Source organism: Amia ocellicauda, chromosome 15 (assembly GCF_036373705.1).
Source record: "Amia ocellicauda isolate fAmiCal2 chromosome 15, fAmiCal2.hap1, whole genome shotgun sequence".
NCBI classification, from domain to species: Eukaryota; Metazoa; Chordata; class Actinopteri; order Amiiformes; family Amiidae; genus Amia; species Amia ocellicauda.
The window spans coordinates 12,573,208-12,593,289 of NC_089864.1; the positions used below are offsets into that span (position 1 = coordinate 12,573,208).

General features: G+C 39.7%; 1 protein-coding gene and 1 long non-coding RNA gene across 4 annotated transcripts; both read left to right on the plus strand.

Moving 5' to 3' along the window:
* Nucleotides 1-837: 837 nt before the first annotated feature.
* tbk1 (TANK-binding kinase 1) lies at nucleotides 838-15,280 on the plus strand. Of its 3 annotated transcripts, none has more exons than XM_066723673.1 (22): nucleotides 838-886; nucleotides 1,817-1,876; nucleotides 3,065-3,183; nucleotides 3,962-4,102; nucleotides 4,480-4,609; nucleotides 5,075-5,256; nucleotides 5,553-5,713; nucleotides 5,993-6,103; nucleotides 6,662-6,841; nucleotides 7,107-7,303; nucleotides 7,689-7,747; nucleotides 7,977-8,068; nucleotides 8,806-8,907; nucleotides 9,056-9,134; nucleotides 9,597-9,718; nucleotides 10,210-10,286; nucleotides 10,771-10,810; nucleotides 10,910-11,011; nucleotides 11,822-11,918; nucleotides 12,447-12,547; nucleotides 13,080-13,151; nucleotides 13,363-15,280. In XM_066723673.1, the coding sequence occupies exons 3-22, from the start codon at nucleotides 3,097-3,099 to the stop codon at nucleotides 13,412-13,414; spliced, it is 2,184 nt and encodes a 727-aa protein (XP_066579770.1). In that variant the 5' UTR covers nucleotides 838-886; nucleotides 1,817-1,876; nucleotides 3,065-3,096; the 3' UTR covers nucleotides 13,415-15,280. The 3 variants fall into 3 exon arrangements, with proteins under 3 accessions (XP_066579770.1, XP_066579772.1, XP_066579771.1); XM_066723674.1 differs by lacking the exon at nucleotides 838-886 and adding an exon at nucleotides 900-1,007; XM_066723675.1 differs by lacking the exon at nucleotides 1,817-1,876 and having other exon boundaries at nucleotides 868-886.
* Nucleotides 15,281-15,572: 292 nt separating this feature from the next.
* On the plus strand, nucleotides 15,573-19,121 carry LOC136771390 (uncharacterized). The gene is made up of 3 exons (XR_010822315.1): nucleotides 15,573-15,764; nucleotides 17,343-17,408; nucleotides 18,178-19,121. It is a non-coding gene; the product is annotated as an uncharacterized LOC136771390 (long non-coding RNA).
* Nucleotides 19,122-20,082: the final 961 nt, after the last annotated feature.

Sequence of the window (20,082 nt, forward strand, 5' to 3'; positions counted from 1 at the left end):
AGTCCCGCAATTAAAGAAAATGGTTTGATAATGAACAAGACATTTCAGACATGTTCCAGTCATTACGTAAGCATGTGAAACCTTCCTTTTTGGTGAAGATTGAACCCAAACAGGTTTCTCTTCTCCTTTTTTTAGAAACACAGCATCAAATAAATGCAGCTTCTGTTATATAAACTAATGTTCTGTATGTATGTACTGAAGTGTTTGTATGTGTGTATCCTACAGCTGAATATGGACAACACACAGAATTCATAAGCACCTTCCTAGAAATCCTGTAAACCTGGCAGGACTAAAGCTGGAGATACTACAATTAAGGTCCCACATTTAGCATTTTTAAACTTTGAAGTGATTAAAGATGTTGGTTCCATTATTAAACAGTAATTAGTGCAAGAAAAAAAAATCTCTGCGTTTTTTTTTTACCATAATGACACAATAAGCAATGTTGCGGAGTTTCTGAAGCTTTACTTTTTTAATTGTCATTTTACACGCATCAAGTCTCAAGACATTACTTGAAGCATCGTAACTTAATACTTGAAATATAAGCAAACTACACAATCAGCACTATTGGTGAAAATGCCTACTCCCCTGCCTTGTTGGCAATCTTGTGTTTTTTCTGATATCCAGAAGCGAGACATTAACATTTCCTTTCAAGCCTTTTTGGAATAATACTCCATTATTAAAAATGATAGATCCATCCATAAAAAAAAAAACATTTTAGTTGCGACATTATCGATTTATTGTTTGCTCTTTTACCAGTATAATTACGGTAGAAAAGGCACACGTTAGCCCCGCCTTCCGTACCACCGCGTCCTGATTGGCTCATTGTCAACCCGTGAACGTGTGACGTCAGGGTAAGGAAAGGAAAAGCTACTTGCAGTTCCAGGGGGTAAGGAAATAAACACACACTTCCTATTTATTAAGCTTTAAGATGCTGAAATATATATTAACGAAAGCCAGGTTTACAAACGAGTTCAGGCGAATATACAGTCCACACAGTCTTAAAACAGGTGTGTATTATTGCTGAGGCCGCTGTTTGAGGAGGTGGACGCAACCGAGCTGCCGCAGTAGCTCTTTTTGTCGGCGTTTATTCAGTAACGGCAACAGTAAAGATGGTGTAATACTAGATATAGGCTCTTAGTCGTTGTCAGTTGTATTTGCTGTATGAAACGTATACGAAAGAGTGTTATTGTTTCACTGTGTCTAGGTGTTATCTAGTTCATTGGCCTGTGTGTGGTTGTGTACATACACCAGCTTACATTCAATAAATGACTGTTTCACCCGAAACTCCTCAACATCCACGAATAAACCTCGACTTTAATTCGAATTAAACCCACGTCGCTTCAGCTGCGCTCTTTCCGCTCGGGTTGTTTTTGTAGGAAGTGCGTTCAGTGGGGCAGCTCGACTCCCTCGGGTTGTCACTTCCCCGCAGCGACAAGCCTGAAAGTAAAGCACCTGTTTAATACATTGTCCTAATTCTTTAAAATATACACCGAGTTATTGTGTTTGTCCGGCTGCGCACGGCCTCGGTGTAGCCTGTGTGTGCGCTCACGCTGGCTTCACAGGGGGAATTCCCACTCGCTACGTCACGGCCACGCAGGTCTGCAGAATCTGTGCGATCCCATTGGTGGAGCCGCGCAGCTCGCAAATCTGCGCTACAGAAACGCGACCTCAGCTGCTGCAGGTTGCACGCATTGCACATGAGCGCAGGCCCTTGTCTTAAACTTGTTTTATAAGGTGTGCTGTGCATTCTTCTGTTTGATCTTTTAGTCCTCATTACATATTTGTAAGTTGTTGTTTTTTCCTCTTGCTTTTTTAGACGACCCGTCTGTCGAATCGGGTTTTCATTACATCTTTACCAATCAGGACCTTCAATTGAGTATGTATCTATTCCACTATTTCATTGTTAACCGCAAAGTAAATGACTGTATTGTAATTTCTAATATATTTCTAATATTTTACCTACCTAAAAACAATTCACAAAATGAGGGTGATCCTGCTTGTGTCAGGAACTGTGTGGATTGTTATAATAACGATAATAAGTGTCTAAGTCTGTATTAATAGGGTTGGCATTGTAACGCACTTCTCTCGATTTTGTACTAGCTGTGTATGTAAAGTTTCTTTTTCTGCTTATCTCTTTGGGGCTTATTAGAGTTCAGATGTATTGCTTATCTTTATGTATTTGATTTTGTCCAGTGTGTCACTTTTCCAAAACTTAAATAAACAATGTTTGGTAGATACAGCTCAGTTATAATATTATACAGATATAGCTCATGCCATTTTAATACAGTCAGCCCTTTTAAATATATAAAGTAACTTAAAAGGTCACACATAATCCAAATCTTATCTGTCAGCCACGCAAACCTCATGTTTTCAGTTTCACAATACGTGTGTGTTCATGTATGGTTTGTCTTATTTTATTTGGTCTCATAGTTACAAGGTAATGTACAATATAGTTGTGATTTATAGATAGTATAGAATGTGGTTCCATTTGTATGAAGACATTTCAGCATATTTAGTTCTGACATCGTGTCCATTGAACTTTTGTCAGTTGCATTTCTTTCCAAAACACATTTAATGGGAATATCAAGGAAAACAAGTCTTGGCAATATCTGTGAAAGCTGTTTTTTGGCCCTTGAATTTCCTTTAGAAGACCTTTTGAAACATTCTGCAGTTTGATATTCTTGGGAAATTCTTGACCACAAATTTGTTGCATATGCTTGACTTAACTTTCAGTTTACAAGCACCAACAGCTGCTGACTATGAATGTGTTAAAATAAATAAAATGACTATAAGATGATGCTTGCATGACTGAAGAAAACACTAGTATGTGAACCAAGATTGAATTGAATTAATTATGTTAATGGAATACAACTTTACATTTTACTCTACATTGTTTGGATATTTGAATTATAACAGCTTGAAATTGTAATTTACCAGCAACCTGTTGCAGATGCTGCTGTAAGTCCTTTACAGTTGACTACATGCTTAGGTTTTTTTGTAGATGTATACAAGACACGATGTACTCTCTGAAGTCACATTAAGGGGAAGTTTGTGTTTCTGGCAGGTGCTGTTGAAGGTCTCTTTTGACAAGCAGAAATGCAGAGCACGGCGAACTATCTTTGGCTCATTTCAGACCTTCTGGGACAAGGAGCAACGGCCAATGTGTACCGTGGGAGACACAAGGTCAGTGTCGTTCAGGAAGATCTATTGTATATGAGATTCAACATGTTACACAACTAAAAAACGAAAACCTAACTGATTTAAACACATAAAACTGGTCCCTCTCTACATAAAACTAATTTAACCACAAAACAGACAGAAACACTCAACATAGTAACAGCCAGTCCAAATCGCAAATTCAGATTCAAAACAAATTCTGTAAATCCAGTTCGTTACCGTTGTTATAGTTCTCTGTCTCACTATCTCACACATTTTGGTACACTGCATTCAGAGCTGCATTAATAACTGAAAATACAGATTTTGTTCTTTTTTTTTATTTATTTAAAATTATCATCAATGACAAATCATTAGAAATATAATTCCCATGACCATTCTCTATACTGTGATGCTGTGCCGGGGCGGGGACAACCTCCCGGGACCCCGACTGGTTTCCCCCCATGATAAAGCAGGAAGCGACTGGCTTCCTGGAGAGGAGAGGCAGGGAGGGATCTGCATGGTCTGGAATTCAGATATAAGATCACAATCTTCTTTGTTTGACAGATTGCCACATTTGAGGAAGCTATGCATTTACAATAATGGTTGTAGCCTGTAAGGACTATGTTTCACACTTAAAATACAGTGAGCAAAATATAATACAATCCTTGGGTAAGTGTCCGGCTGCCCTTGTGTTGTGAACTGCAGAGCACTGTGACAGAACAACAAACTCTCAGATTGAAACTGTCTCTGGGAAGGCTCACTATTGTTAATAAATCAAGTCCTTTTGAAAATTGCTCCTGAACAGAAAACGGGGGACCTCTATGCCGTCAAAGTTTTCAACAACCTGAGCTTCCTGCGGCCCCTGGATGTGCAGATGAGAGAGTTTGAGGTGTTGAACAAGCTCAACCACAAGAACATTGTGAAGCTCTTTGCCGTGGAGGAGGAGGTAGGAATTGGCTCTTCTTCAGGAGAAATTGTGAATTATCTGTAAAACAGACGCACAGACATTTGTTGGGTAAAATGATCTAGTTTGATCTTTAGAATTTGCAAAATCTATCTGCATTAAGTGTCATCTCCAACAAAACGGTTCTCCTCGTCTCCCTCAACGTTTGATGATCAGACTGGTGCTTGGTGCTTGATACTCTCTGCAATCTTTCCCAACAGAGAGAAGTAAAATCGGTGCTAGTGTCAGCTTCCACAGAATCCCACAACATAGAATCGTTGCTATGAATGTTCCGATTGTAAATACAGGATGTTTTGTGTGTTAATCTTCTGTGTGTATTGATATTTTTTTATGTAATACTAATTTTGCTGTAATTTTAGACGAACACCAGACACAAGGTGCTGGTGATGGAGTATTGTCCCTGTGGCAGTCTCTACACAGTCCTGGAAGAGTCTTCTAACGCCTATGGGCTTCCGGAGGATGAGTTTCTGATAGTACTGCAAGACGTGGGTGAGGAATGTTTAGCATTCCCTTTAGAAGCTTCCCCGTGCATGCCTGCTCAATCCCTGCATCCCTCTTCATGACGGTTCCTTCATGCAGATTTCGAAACAGGACTATGAGCCACTTTGCTCGTGAATTTCCAATGGAAATCGTGCTACTAGCAGGTGGAGCAACATGAAAGGCCAATTTGTTCACTTTTTAATAATTACCATTTGCTTGTTTCATGTGACTGTTCAGCCCCTGAAATCTCTGCTTGGCCTCTCTGATCTGATTTCTTTTATGTTGCACTTCCATGGAATCCTCTTGACAGAATTTACTGCTGATTTTGACTAACTATTCCTGTAGACTGGGAATTAAAATCACATAGCTTTACGGTGTGTTCTTACTTCTTCATCTGTGCCATGGCTATATGATGGTAGTTTTTTTGTTTATAGTGTTATACTGGCTGTGTGACATTCTGTATCTCTGTTTCAGTGGCCGGAATGAATCACCTCAGGGAATATGGCATTGTCCATCGCGATATCAAACCAGGAAACATCATGCGCATGATTGGGGAGGATGGCCGATCTGTGTATAAGCTGACTGACTTCGGAGCTGCCCGGGAACTCGAAGACGATGAGCAGTTTGTGTCGCTCTATGGGACTGAGGAGTACTTGGTAACTACAAATAACAGGACTTGTTATATTTCTTCTTCAGTTTCTCCAGCTTCAGCAAAGAGGAGACCCTCACGGAAAGCCCTCTTGCCAGGTCTTTTTTTATTTTAAATCTGTGGTGATGGCAGACTATCACACTGCTACAATCTCGCAGGGGTCCCTCATAGCTGCGGCCAGGCCATGTCCCTTTTTAGAATCGGCGAATGCACGAGCTGGTGTTTGTTACAGTTGTGCTGGGTGTGATGTGTTTTGGGTTGTTTCACGGCAATGTGAATTAAATGTGACTCTGTACTCGGCAGCACCCTGACATGTACGAGAGGGCCGTCCTCAGGAAGGACCACCAGAAGAAGTACGGCGCCACGGTGGACCTGTGGAGCATCGGAGTGACCTTCTACCATGCAGCCACTGGCAGCCTGCCGTTCAGACCCTACGAAGGACCGCGCAGGAACAAGGAAGTCATGTAAGACAAGGAGCTCTTTCAGCAGTTCTCTGTGGAATGATGTCATTACTTGTTCAATACTAAATGCATTTGACTATAATGCAAATATAATCAGGTTATTCAGATGATTACTATTCAAATATTATTAAAAAATATACATTTCATCTTGACACTGATATTCTAAACTGGGGGAATCGAGTTCAACACGTTCATTTCAAGTGGTCCTTTTCTGCCTCACTCTCGACGTCAGTGTTAAGCTTATGTTGAGAGTTAATGAGGGGTTTGTGTTCTTTCCCGCAGGTACAAAATCATCACAGAGAAGCCAGCTGGGGCCATATCGGGACTGCAGAAGTTTGAAAACGGAAAGATCGAGTGGAGTTCAGAGATGCCAATCTCATGTAGTCTTTCGAAGTATGTATTTTCTATAGGTCAACATGTCATGTGGAAAATATATCTATTTTTAATTGTTAAGCACTTTTGATCAAATATGATCTGGATCCTTTTAAAATGGTTGTTTTGCTTTTTGTAAGATTTTTGTATTTGGATATCAGTTATATAGCCCGCATGAGATGCTGTTAAATAAAGAGATTTATTTTTTAGCTGAATCAATGCAGGTATTGTGTTTTCCATGAAAGGGATCTGGATGAATCTCTCTTGTGTAGCTGAGCAGAGGGTGTTGGGCTGGGGGTAGTCAGCAGCTGTTGGTCAGGAGATGTAGCTTCCAACACAGGCTAGGATTCACAGGCTTCACACAGAGAGTTGTTACAATCTGAACAAACTCCCCAGCGATGTGGTTGAAGCTGAAAATTTGGGAACATTTTAAAATAGACTGGATAGGATCCTTGGATCACTTAGTTATTAATGGACACCAAACGAGCACAATGGGACAAACGGACTCATCTCGATTGGACACTTTCTTATGTTCTTCTTATGTTCTAAGATGATGCTCCTTTTACAATTGTGTTTTAGGGGATTACAGAGTCTATTGACACCAGTTCTGGCCAATATCCTGGAAGCGGATCAGGAGAAGTGCTGGGGCTTCGATCAGTTTTTTGCAGAGACCAGTGACATCTTGCACAGGATAGTGGTGTATGTCTTCAGCTTACAGCAGGCCACTCTCCACCACATCTACATTCACTCATACAACACGTAAGTCTCTCTTCCCTTATTGCACTGTATGTTTGCTCAGAAAACTAAATTAGCCATTGTTCCTTGAATTCTCTCAACTTTCGCATCAACTTTGCAGGGATTGATTAACCAACAGTCGTCTGAACTCAGATTATGCATCTTTGACTTGATTCGTCTCACTGGTGGCAGCCTGGCATCATTAGCTGCCTTCTGTGTCTAGGGTACAGAGCTCATTTGTAGCCTAGACAAACGAGAAGACTACATTGCCGTGTCTTGTCGTTCACAGGGCAACACCGTTCCAGGAGCTGCTGTTCCGGAGAACCAACATCTCCCCTCCCAACCAGGAGTTGATGTACGAGGGCCGGCGGTTGGTGCTGGAGCCCAACAGGCAGGCGCAGAGCTTCCCCCACACCTCCCAGGACAATCCCATCATGCTGGTGAGCCGGGAGCTGGTGGCCACCATCGGACTGCTGTTCGAAGAGCGTAAGACTATCTTCATCTTCCTCCATACAAACACGCCCCAATGCCCCAATGCCCCAATGAACATTTAGTCATGTTCCCCATCATCTATATTTCACACGTTAGTAATATTTTCCAGAGTGTATTTTAACTGCAAGACACAGGTGGTAAAAGGAATCAAGTTTTAAATTAAATGTGTAATCACTGTATTTCACTCTGGTATGAATCACTTCTGAGATGACTGCACTTTCTGTAAATGAACTACAAAATCAGCATCTGAGAATTTTTTTTCTTTTCAAATCTGTTTATGGTTATATGAACCTAGAGTAGTTTTTGTTTTACGCCCTTAAAATCATAAAAAAGGTTCGTCAGAAAAGCATAATAACTGTTGTCATATTTGCTTTCTCAGCATCTCCTCCGAAGTTACAGCCCCGCTATGATCTGGATTTGGATGCAAGCTATGCAAAGGTACAGAGAAAGACTAAACAATGGAATAGACATAATATACTTATATCAGTTGTTCTTCTCTGAATTAAGTAAAATGTGAAGCATTTGTTTGTGTATTTTTGAATGTGAGAGCAGTGTGAAATGTCCGCTTCATATTTTATATAGTATGAAAAATGGAGGTTCATGGCAAAATAGGTTACACTGGATTCTTTGTGAATTAAGTAACTTGATGTTTACCTTTTTCTTACAGACTTTTGCAGGGGATATTGGTCACCTGTGGAAGATATCTGGTGCCCTTTTGATGTATCAAGAGTTAGTCCGAAAAGGAGTCCGGGGCCTAATGTAAGTCTGAGTGCCTGGTATGAATCAGCCAAGCTCTTTTACAAAAACTGTATAGTGCCGATATTGCCCTCCGTGTTTTTTATCTGTCCAGTGAAGTAAGGAGCCGATTCACAAACGAGAGCAAAGCACAGTGACATGACATAATACACTAGTGTGATACTGGAAGACCCAAGGAAGACTTCCCAGTCCCTCTTTACTTTTGAAAAGCTGTGCTACAGGGAACCTTTTGTAATACGTGGCCTCATATCATCATCAGTACCAAATGCCAGGCTGTGACAGGCTGTGTGCAACAGTAAAATATAAAAATAAGAAGAGGCGTGCCATAACAGAAGTCCCTGTGGGGGGGAAAATTTGTATTATTTTTATATCCTCTTTTTTGATGTGAGTTTAACCTTTGTACTGTATGTGCCTGCTTTTGTGAACTTTCATAGAACAATGAGATAATCTAACTAATCAGCTTTGGCTGGGATTACTGTTTAGTATCTAATATTTATTTTGGTTTCAGCACAGTTTTTTGTATGTATAGCTTGGACTTTTTCCCTTGCAGCAGTACCAAAGATGTAATTACCGATTCTTAAAACAAGATCTTCAGAAAAATCTATTTCATGTAAGCCCTGAAAACTCATAGTGAACTGACCTAACTACGCAGGGTGATATATTAAATAGAGTTGTCTTGGTGGGGGGGACATCTTCATTGTTGTCAATAGTGTTTTTTAGTTTTCTTTGACATTTTGCAGTGAATTGATGAAAGAAGATTATAACGAGACCGTGCATAAGAAGACGGAGGTTTTTCACATGTGCAACTACTGCAGTCAGACACTGGAGAAAACTGAGCAGCTGTGAGTACATCGCTGTGGTGCCTTTCAGAGACCCCCCACTATGTTCTTCACATCTCTTTTCACAGGAACGTCCCTGCATAAGAGACTCAAGCTTTTAGAAGTGAAAATTATACACACAATTATAACAACTGTTTGTTTTATATTATAGGTGTGAAGCTCTGATCCAAGCAAATCTACTGTCAACAGAAATGAATGAAATCTCAGAGATCCGGAAGAAAATCATGCGGGTGAGTGCAGTGCCCACCATTCTACTCCTGTCCTCCAATTGTGTCGACCGATTGTCCAAGTTGCCCTTGTATCCAATATGAAGTGAGGGTTAAAGGTCAGAAGCCGCTCCTTCCTGTGGGGCGTGGTACATTCTTGTTCTGATGCATTACGACATTGACTGAGGGCCCCGGTGTACGCAGCAGTGCTTTAAAACTTCATCTTTATTGTCAATAGTAGTTGTTCAGCTATGCCAAGAATAACAATGCAGTTAGTATTGTGACAAATAAGTACTGTTTTGCACAAATTAAAAAAAACATTTGAGAGATCTCATTACCACACTGTTCAACACATGTTGCTCCAAAACGTGGACTACTAGTGTGCTTGTGTGTACATTTATATCAGACATGTAAGCTACAGACCTGCTTTTCGATGTAATCCTGTGTTTGTGTGACTGGGAAATTCATCACTGTGTTCCTCTGCAGCTCACCAGCTCCCTAAGCTCGATGGAAAACAGTCTGCAGGATATTAAGAACAAGTTCATGGCTGGAGGTTTACTGACCGACGCCTGGGCACAACAAGTGGGCACCCATCCTGCGGACAGAAAGTAAGCCGCTTTGTTTACAGCAGGGTGCTGATTGGATATTGTGGCTTTGTTAAAAAATCTCTTGCACAAACACAAGGATCTGGAGATTGTTATGATTGGGGAAAATTTGTTGTTTCTCGTTCGTATTTGTAATCTCACTTCTGCCTCCAGGCACTTTCACAATTACAGCTTCTCACTGTGTCAGCACTGGACAGGCTTCATTCAGAGAATGTGTGTGAATCTCTAATTGGCATGTTGGCAAGTTGAGTTGAAAAATGTTTGGATCTGAAATGGAGATTTGTTTGTAAGATGATAAATTGGGACTAACTGCTGTTGTTCACTGTACTTCCTGGTTTTCAATAGATCTGGCTATTGGACACTTACTTTTTTTTAAATGTCTTGTATGCATATGTATGTCATTGTGTGCCTTCAAGAGAATCTGTCAGTCTGTTTTAGTCCCGTGTTTGTGTTATAATGCCAGTAACTATTGTTCGTCATGTCTCTGTATTTAGTGTGGAGAAGGTTGAAGTCCTCCTAAATTACATCACTGCAATCTACCAACAGTTTAAGAAAGATAAAGCAGAACGACGTAAGTTTAAAAAGACTGTGATACAATAACTTTGTCCATTGCTTTATGTTGTCTTCATTCTCTCTCTCTCTCTCTTTTAAACTCTCAATGTATTTTTCCAGAGGACCTACTAATCTAATTTTATGTAAATGTTGTAATTTATCTTTTAGGATTGTTTTAGTTCTTGAGATTACAGTGAGGTTTTAAATGGTGCTGAATAATGTTTGTCTCAGTCATACTTGGGAAATGTGAATCTGAATCTTAAATAAATCTTGTCCTGGTAAAATATTTAGATCAGTTTCAGCATTTGAGGATTAAAGATTTGTCTGCTTGCACGTCCATTTACATCATTTGGAAAACCGTCAATGTTAAATGTAGAAGAGTTAGAGTCCTGCTTCATTAATAGTGACAAGATTATTCTAACTTTCTAACTGATGATGCATGGTTAACGTTGGCACAATTAAATATGTCTGTGCTTTATAATTCTGCTGTTTTTCCTTTCCAGGCCTGCCTTATAATGAGGAACAGATCCATAAGTTTGACAAGTAGGTTCATACTGGTTCTTTAGTTTCTGACAGCTGTTACTTTGGTGTGAGTTACCAATAAACCACCTAAACCACCTCTGTTCTGACTTCACTCCCTAGGCAGAAACTCGTACTTCATGCCACGAAGGCAACCGCGCTGTTCAACGATGAGTGTGTAATGAAGTATCGGATCTTTCTCTCCAAGGCTGAGGAATGGATGAGGTCAGTTCACATTCTACCGAGAACTCGTTGGAAGTGCATTTTGGATGTTCCCCTTACTTCCAGTTATGTATCAGGCATTTGTAAACTCCTGTCTGAAAGGAGCTGCGTCTAATCAGTTTTTCAGACTAAACCTAGGAAAGGGTGAGATGAGAGAGGGCTCAGTGAAATCACAATCACTGCTGCTGACGGTTCCCCCAGTGACGACAAAGTTGTGCCAATCTGCCAGAATTGACCAGTCTAAAGGGGAACTCACACTATTGACATGTATTTCAAACATGGAACTTTTTAATACTTTAGAGTAATCCCTGTGAGAAACAACAACAGAAAATTAAAAATAAATAAAACCGGATTTGTGTCCAAAGAATGCTGTAATCTTAAACTTGTTTTTTGAAGGCTACAATGTATTGGGTCTAAGCTGTTCTCTGGTTATAGCTCTGGGAAAGAAATAAAATGTATTATGTTAAATGTATTACTTAACTTCATTAAGGACCAGGAGCACCACTGTTATGTTTAAAAACTTAACTTGCGAGGAGTGGTTTTTAACATGCTTCAGAATGTCAGCAGTGCAGTTTGAAAAGCTGTTGCACGACATGAGGCCAGTGAGATAAACTATGTGCCTGAGGTGTGTGTATGCGAGAGCCTGCCAGGTACACATAGATTTAGGACTGAAATTGGAGGCATGACGTGGTTTAACTGCAGCTGTTTAAGAGAGTCTTTGGATTTAAAAAACAAGATTTCAGGTCAATACAGTATGACAGCACTGAAGCTTAAACATAATTAAACAATTTGCAATGTACTCCTCTTTTGCAGGAAGGTTCATCATGTCAGGAAGCAGCTGCTGACTGTTACCAACCAGTTCATTAACATTGAACAGGAAGTGTCTGTATCCTTCGACCGGGTCTACCAGGTACATTTACAGTCTTTACCGCTCCATAAAACACGGCCTCTACATCTGTTGAGGAAGATGTTTGCATTGCCAAAGCTCTCACATCTGAATACATTAAATGTAAATGTCCTCTTTGTAATGATTTATTGAGGACTCAAAAACGAATTACTTTAAAATGCAGTGTGATTTACAGTTGCAATAAGGCGCCTAATGTTTGTTGTTGTTGTCATTGTTAATTTAGCTACATAAGACAAATTGTTATATAACCCAGCCACGTTGTTGATGAAGATGCACTAGGATTCTTCGAGAAAGCAAATTTTTCTTTTGATTAAATCCTTGAGTCAATTAGTTTAGCCTGCATCCACATGAGTGAGATGGGCCAAGAGACCAAGTCTTATTTTTAACCTTTCTTATGTTCTTAAGAATGCCCAAACATCCTAAACCACCTAGTTAAGAAAATCTTAACGAGGAAAAAAATAGTTTGGTTCGAGAGAAAGTGTGCCTTTGAGATCAGCTGCAGTAGCGTGTGTAATACGTTTGGTTGTGTAGTTACAGGAGTTGCTGCCCCAGAAGATCATGCCAGTGGCTTCCAGTGGAATAAAGCCCCAGGTGTATCTGAGTCAGAACACCCTGGTGGAGATGACCCTGGGGTGAGTTTCACTGCAGACTGCTCCTAGTTTGCAGGATTGGAGATGGATCTGGAAAGCTTTGCAATATGCAATGCAAAATATGACCCACTCTTTGACTGAATCAAGCTCCTTCAGGGCATCAGACGGGACATGTTGCAGTTAAACTGTGGTCTTTATTCGAAGTCACGTATCTATCGTAAGGTTATATTTCTGAGTTTATTGTACATACTGTGTATATGTTTAACTTTATAACACAAAATAGATCAAGTTACCCATTGTCCTGTAGAAAAATCCCAGTGGTACAGCAATTGGAATCGGGTGCAGTTTCAAGTATAATACTATTCCAAATAATAGTGAGTAGATAAGAGCGTTTCACTGGGGGCGGACTGTTTACAAACAAACAAAGGCAGAGTTTGGGAATACCGAGGGCTTCACTTCACTGATAATCAAGTCTTATTTTAGTTTTTTTTGTTAAGTAGGTGTGAAAGAATGTGTTAATGAGTGCTGTGAATAATATATGTTGATGTTAATGATTCTGGGTTGGTGTCTGCAGAATGAAGAAACTGAAAGAGGAAATGGAAGGGGTTGTGAAAGAGCTGGAGGAAAACAATCATTTTCTAGAAAGGTAAATCAGTCGACCTCCTGGGATGTAATTCCCCAATGATGTGTCCTTTGCCGTACATCCTGTTCGTGTCATTAATATCAAATTGTCTGCGTGTGTGGCAGGGTGGTAGGTTGTATCGGCATCTAGTTCTTAACTCTGTCTGCTGTATATAAAGTTACTCATATTGAACCTCTTCAAACTCTGAGTAACCTGTGTTAATATTTACTCGCAGATTTGGTTCTCTGACCATGGATGGGGGAATGAGAAATGTTGACCGGATATGACCGCACAGCTCACCTCTCTGCCGGATGGAATGCCAATCAGGGCTTCCTCGCTCCTGATCTGAAGACCTCTCTGCTTTACGTCCTGGTATATATTCCTGTCTGTATATAGGTCTGTAAATATATATTTTAAAAGAAGTGCGGATTATTTTTTATTTTGTATCTATATGCCCCTGACCTTACGGACATTGCTTGCTGTAGCTGAAGGCTGCTATTGTAGAGGATATACTGATTCCATCGGCTCACTGACCTTAAAAAACGATGATAAAATAGTCCTTATGAAGCGAGTTCAGTTCCAAATCAATATCGGCAACTATGGGTTTATAAACCAAATTAATAACACACCATACTAATTACAGAACAGTTACCACACATACCTGTACATACTAGCTGTTTTATTCATTTGTACTGTCATTTGTCATTTTTTGGCTTTCAGTTGAAACAAAAATGGAATCCAATAACTTTACTAGATTGTTTATTACAATAAAAGAAGGTTTCCGATTTAATAATGCCAACCGTAACATCTGCATCGGTGTTTTTGGTTAACTGCAAATTAAAAAAAGGAGGCAATCAACCTAACATTTTCAACCTAAACAAGGAAGTGTGTGCTTCAGAAATGTCTTTGCTCTTTTCAGTTGAAGTATTTTTATGTGTGGTAACAACTCTTTAATCTGTAATTGTTTTGGAAAATAAAAATACTTTTGAGATGGCTGCCTTAGTATTACAAGCACTGTTACTTGATATACATTTCCTACATGGCAAGAATGTAAAAGGTAACCTCTGTGTGACTTTAATGATTTCTAATCTGTCAATATATGACTGAGATTCTACAGTCAAGGTCAATATCATTTCTTGAAGGCTATAACTTGTTCTTCAGTCAGTTTAACATGTTTATCTAACGATTTATTTTTAATTGGGTTAATATTTATTTTTCCTTACACTGTTGATCACTTAAAAATACAAGATTGTTCTCCTCAGACCAAAGTTTTTAAATGCTTTATATACATTCTAAAATGCCTATCCAGGCAAATTCCAATTACATAATCGTCAAAATCCCCCAGGAAAATGTAAAATCCCAAACAAATGGAAAAAATAATCCATCAATATAAGTACAATATAAATAATGACCACACAATTATTTACAGTGTCTAAGTGCGCCTTCCTGTGTTTTTTGATGAGGCAAACATACTCCAATAAATTCCACATCAGTTTAGAAAATGTGGGACTTAATCCTGGATGACAACGCCATACATTTTTCCTCTATTTGGGATGCCAATCTGAAATACACTACACAGTTTCCTAGTTCACCCAGCAATAGGAAAATCCAGTATATATGGACACAAAAGCTCACGGAGAGCCATTTGCAATGACTTATACAACATGGAAAAGGGACTTGTCTTAGACGTCCATCCTCCTCCTAATCAAAAATTTAAATGATTAAATGATTTCTATATTGACTATGCAGTTTGAGAGTACCATGTTCACCGAGAACCACTAAATCATGGATGTTTTGTTGGGATGAGGAGGGTACATATTCCACAACATTAATCTATGTTAGGATAGATCCCTGTATTTTTCCAAGGGCATGCAGAGCAAGGGGACCACATATCAATGTCTTCTGCTAAATGTGTACTGCTCCATTCGAATCAGAACCAGTCTGGTTTGATACTGTACTGTACTGTTCTATATTTATTTAAAGAATCAGTATAGTCATTCACACTTGATCTCTGGTTTAGAAATACCCAGACATGTTATGTGTATAATCGCTTCTCTGAAACTATCATGATATGTACAACCGATGGATGTATTGTAAATACTTATTTACTACCTGGGAATGGCACAGGATGCTGAAATAAAACATTTACCTGATGGCAGGTGTGATTAATTTTTAAAATGTTAACTTTAAATCTGTTTTGATAAGGATTTATGACGAGTCTGTCTGTGTGCAGTGGGTTCACACTATTGTCCAGTTAAAGTCATGTATTTCTTAGAGTTTAAACCTTTGACTATAGCAGACATTCAGGGCATTAACATTTTCTACAAACTGAGATAAATTTACTAAAGCACATTTCATTGAATTAGAAAGAGATGGCTTCAAAAAGTAAAAAGCATATACAGCAGTAAGAATTGCATTTTTTTATTTTATTTAATAGTCTCTTTCTATAGTAGTGTAATTTCCCTATTGAGTCTGATGTTTTTCAATGCCCTGCAGAAATGGTTTCCTGCCACCCTATGCAGGTCCTAGGCCTCGGGTTAATAAAGATGAACCCATGTATCATCATCAGTAAAAAACTTCCCCCCCTGTTGGCAGGGCCTACAGTCCGCAGGCAACATCTGTCTCCTAGAGAACCAGGTATTAAGGTTTTGTTTCTTTTATACATAAAACGGGGACATGTTTCTAATAAGGAGGGGGTTGTTTTGAAACAATTCTCTGTGGTTTTATGTAAAAGTAGTTCTGTACTAAGTGTCATCAGAAATGTCTGCAAAAATCTTGGTCAACAGAATGTTGATTGATTGTTGTTCATTTTATATATATTTTGTATATACACCGATCAGCCATAACATTATGACCACTGACAGATGAAGTGAATAACACTGATAATCTCGTTATCATGGCACCTGTCAGTGGGTGGATATATTAGACAGCAAGTGAACATTTTGTCCTCAAAGTTGATGTGTTAGAAGCAGGAAAAATGGGCAAGCGTAAGGATCTGAGCAACTTTGACAAGGGCCAAATTGTGATGGCTAGACGACAGGGTCAGAGCATCTCCAAAACTGCAGCTCTTGTGGGGTGTTCCCGGTCTGCAGTGGTCAATACCTATCAAAAGTGTCCAAGGAAGGAAAAGCGGTGAACCGGCGACAGGGTCATGGGCGGCCAAGGCTCATTGATGCACGTGGGGAGCGAAGGCTGGCCCGTGTGGTCCGATCCAACAGATGAGCTACTGTAGCTCAAATTGCTGAAAAAGTGAATGCTGGTTCTGATAGAAAGGTGTCAGAACACACAGTGCATCGCAGTTTGTTGCGTATGGGGCTGCGTAGCCTCAGACCAGTCAGGGTGCCCATGCTGACCCCTGTCCACTGCCGAAAGCGCCTACATTGGGCATGTGAGCATCAGAACTGGACCACGGAGCAATGGAAGAAGGTGGCCTGGTCTGATGAATCACAAGTTCAAGGTGTTGACTTGGCCTCCAACTTCCCCAGATCTCAATCCAATCGAGCATCTGTGGGATGTGCTGGACAAACAAGTCCCATCCATGGAGGCCCCACCTCACAACTACCAGGACTTAAAGGATCTGTTGCTAACGTCTTGGTGCCAGATACCACAGCACACCTTCAGAGGTCTAGTGGAGTCCATGCCTCGACGGGTCAGGGCTGTTTTGGCAGCAAAAGGGGGACCTACACAATATTAGGCAGGTGGTCATAATGTTACGGCTGGTACCTTATTTGAAAACTGACATTGTGTTTTGATCTTGGGCAAATTAAAACACTTCACAATGTACATAATGCATATTTATTCTAAAAGTTACATGTAGTGGAATTTAATATAATTTTAGTTTATATGCATATTGAACAGCGAGAGTAGTCATATATTAAAAAATCATAATACTATTTAAAAAAAACATGAAAGGGGTGTTTTTTGTAATGATTATAATTTAATGACACACATCGCAGACACATCTGGCAGGCTATGATCAGCACACAAAGCACTTTGCTGACCTCAGGAACAACTGATTAAAGTAGGATGAATGGGCCTGCACAGATCTCATCTCACTGGTGTGGTACTGGCATCTGATTCTGAGGAAAGAGTGCCAGCTATTGGTACTCCAGCTCAACTACTACATATAAACTACCCAATTTCCATGGAAGCCTTCTATGACAGTTAAACAGCCAGTCTCACCAAGTGCCTTTTGTTTTCTTGCTTGCGTCACAGAGTCCATGAATGAAGCTGCAGGTCTACAGGTGTTCTTTGCAAATATGACGATTTCATTGACAAATTGTAAGTTGTTCAAATCAGCTCCATTTATCTTTATGACTTTTTCTTCCCAGTTACAGAGTCTTGATCTCTTCTTCAAGAGCTGCTGTGAAGAGTTTTGGAGAGATTGTGTCCTCTTGACGTTCTCCTTTACAAATCTTGATATTATCAGTGTCTTGGTGGATTGTTGATGTAGAATCGTTATAGATCTAGTTAATAAGAGTTATATAGGTTTCCTCAATGTTTTGATTTCTTAGAGCCCTGATAACTGAGTTTGTATATATTGAATCAAATGTTTTCTCGTAGTCAACAAAGCCCAGGCCCAGAGGAAGCTCATATTCTCTCTATCATTTCAATACTTCAAACTTGTATATGATCCATGGTGTTATATCCACTTCTGAATCCTGCTTGTTCTCTTGCTAGGGCAAAGTCCACTGTGTCTTTAAACAACATATATACTATATATTTGTAATTGATTTGGCAAGGAACATAACACACTCCATATTTAGGCATATTTTTGAATATGTATATTGTTTAGACCAGTTCAATTCAACAAAATACATTGTTTTCTAGCATAAATGTTTAGGATGGGGAATTTCTTTCAATTAAGTTATATTTTATTCAACTATGGATAAAAACCTGATTGTACCTGTGAAGTAAAATTAGTCAGTGAAATTATGGTTTTAGTGTTTGTAATGGTTTAACTCCCACTCTCCCACTCTCTCACTCTCACTCTCTCTCTCTCTCTCTCTCACTCTCTCTCTCTCTCTCGCCTTTTCCCTATAATTTCCAGGCTCCCATGGTGATCATTGGACAGGAAAACCTTCTACGTCAGCATTCAGGTTTCCATAGTAACCAAACCGTCAGCACATCCTCGGAGATGCACGAGAACTGATGATACAAACACGTAATAATGAACAAGACATAGCTTTTCCTGTATCTCCCTTTTTAGGAGACATTCTGCATTCTGTAAAATTAGTGTCCCAAATGTATAATATGAAGGACTTCGCAACAGCCTTGGCTTTAACCTGTTTTGTAGAAAAGGTATGTTTCTGATTATATTCGCATAATAATTAATAAATCATGTGACATTGTCGACACAAGAAGTCCATGGTGTGGAGAGGAGGATACTGTCCTGTTCTGCCACCAGAGGGCGGTAGAGTGGATCTGCACTTCAGCAGCAGACCTGGGTCAAAATTGAAAAGACTTTGTGACAGTATCGGATCGGCATGTATTTTGCCAAAACATAAAAAGTAGGCTTGTGACAAATTGCAAAGCCACCCTCATCCACCACCCTCACATTAGTAACACAGAGATAACAAGAGTTAAAACCACACCCATGTCTCCCTTTCCTTAGCAAATTGTGCAGGAAGAATTCACAGAGCAATGCAAACAATCACATACAATATTTATGTATTTATTTTTTTATATGTTTGTCTATACAACCACAGCCACAGAGAAGGAAATTAAACCTTTAAACCTATTGGCCACACAGAGGAGCACAAGAAATACATGGGGACAGTGGAATAAATAGTACAAGCTCAACCATCTGCAGGAATTACAGTAATGACTGATCCAATGCCAGTTTCCAGGCAAATATAAGTCCAAGTCCATTTATCATCTCTGCTGCAGAATAACCACTAGCAGGTGCTGTTGTGCTACACCTGTTATTATTTTGTATTTTTCTTTGACCATTTAGCAAATATTTATGCAGAGGATAAATTACACTGCAGATTGAAAAACAATTCCGGTGATTTATGATTTATTTTTCTATTCATTATTATTTCTGTTGTGGTTTATGATATTTGAGATATATATATATATATATATATATATATATCCAGTTCTATAATTTGTTTGTGATCTTCTCTTGCCAGATGTATCACTTGCATCCAGAGCCTCACAGTTGGCAACATTATTTGATGGTGCTCTTTTAAAATTGGAGAAAGCAACCAGGAGACTTTGAGCTGAAAATGAAATTGGACAGCAGGTTGTCAGGCACTGACAAGTTAGTACTGCCAATGAGTTCACTTGCTCCTGAGCTCCTGAACATGCCCCCTGGAGATGGAGAAATTACTGTGTTCAGGCTGTGCTCCTCCTCTGTGCAGCCTGATTGTCTGTACCCGCCTGTACCAGTCTGGCACTCCTGCAGACTCAGCACTGCCCAACATCATCCTAGTGCACTTTCATTATTATTATAATGTATTGTTTCGTGGCAGACACCCTTATCCAGGGAAACTTACAATATATCACATTATTTTTACGTATAATGACCCATTTATACAGCTGGGTTTTTACTGGAGCAAGGGTACAGCGGCAGTGTCCCCCACCTGGGACTGAACCCATGATCCTCCTCTCAGGAATCCAGAGCCCTGACCACTGCTCCCCAGTGCTTACTTTTACTGACTGTGTGTACTAGTAAGCCCAATTATCATAGTGTAATATAAGCCTCATTATGGCTATCTTCCCAACCCTGTGGTTAAGTCTGTTTATCATTTAAACTGCATCATGGCAGATCCTGCAAGAGATCCAATGAAGGTGATAGCCTCGTCCCCTATACGTGCTGTCTGTGGAAGAACCCAGTTAATCAATTTGTGATCATAATAGTTTTTGTCCTCAGGCTGTGGTAAAAATTGATTATTTAGCGAACAGTTGTTGCTGTACACCCTATAGAGGAACCTTGCTATTCTGCAGCCCA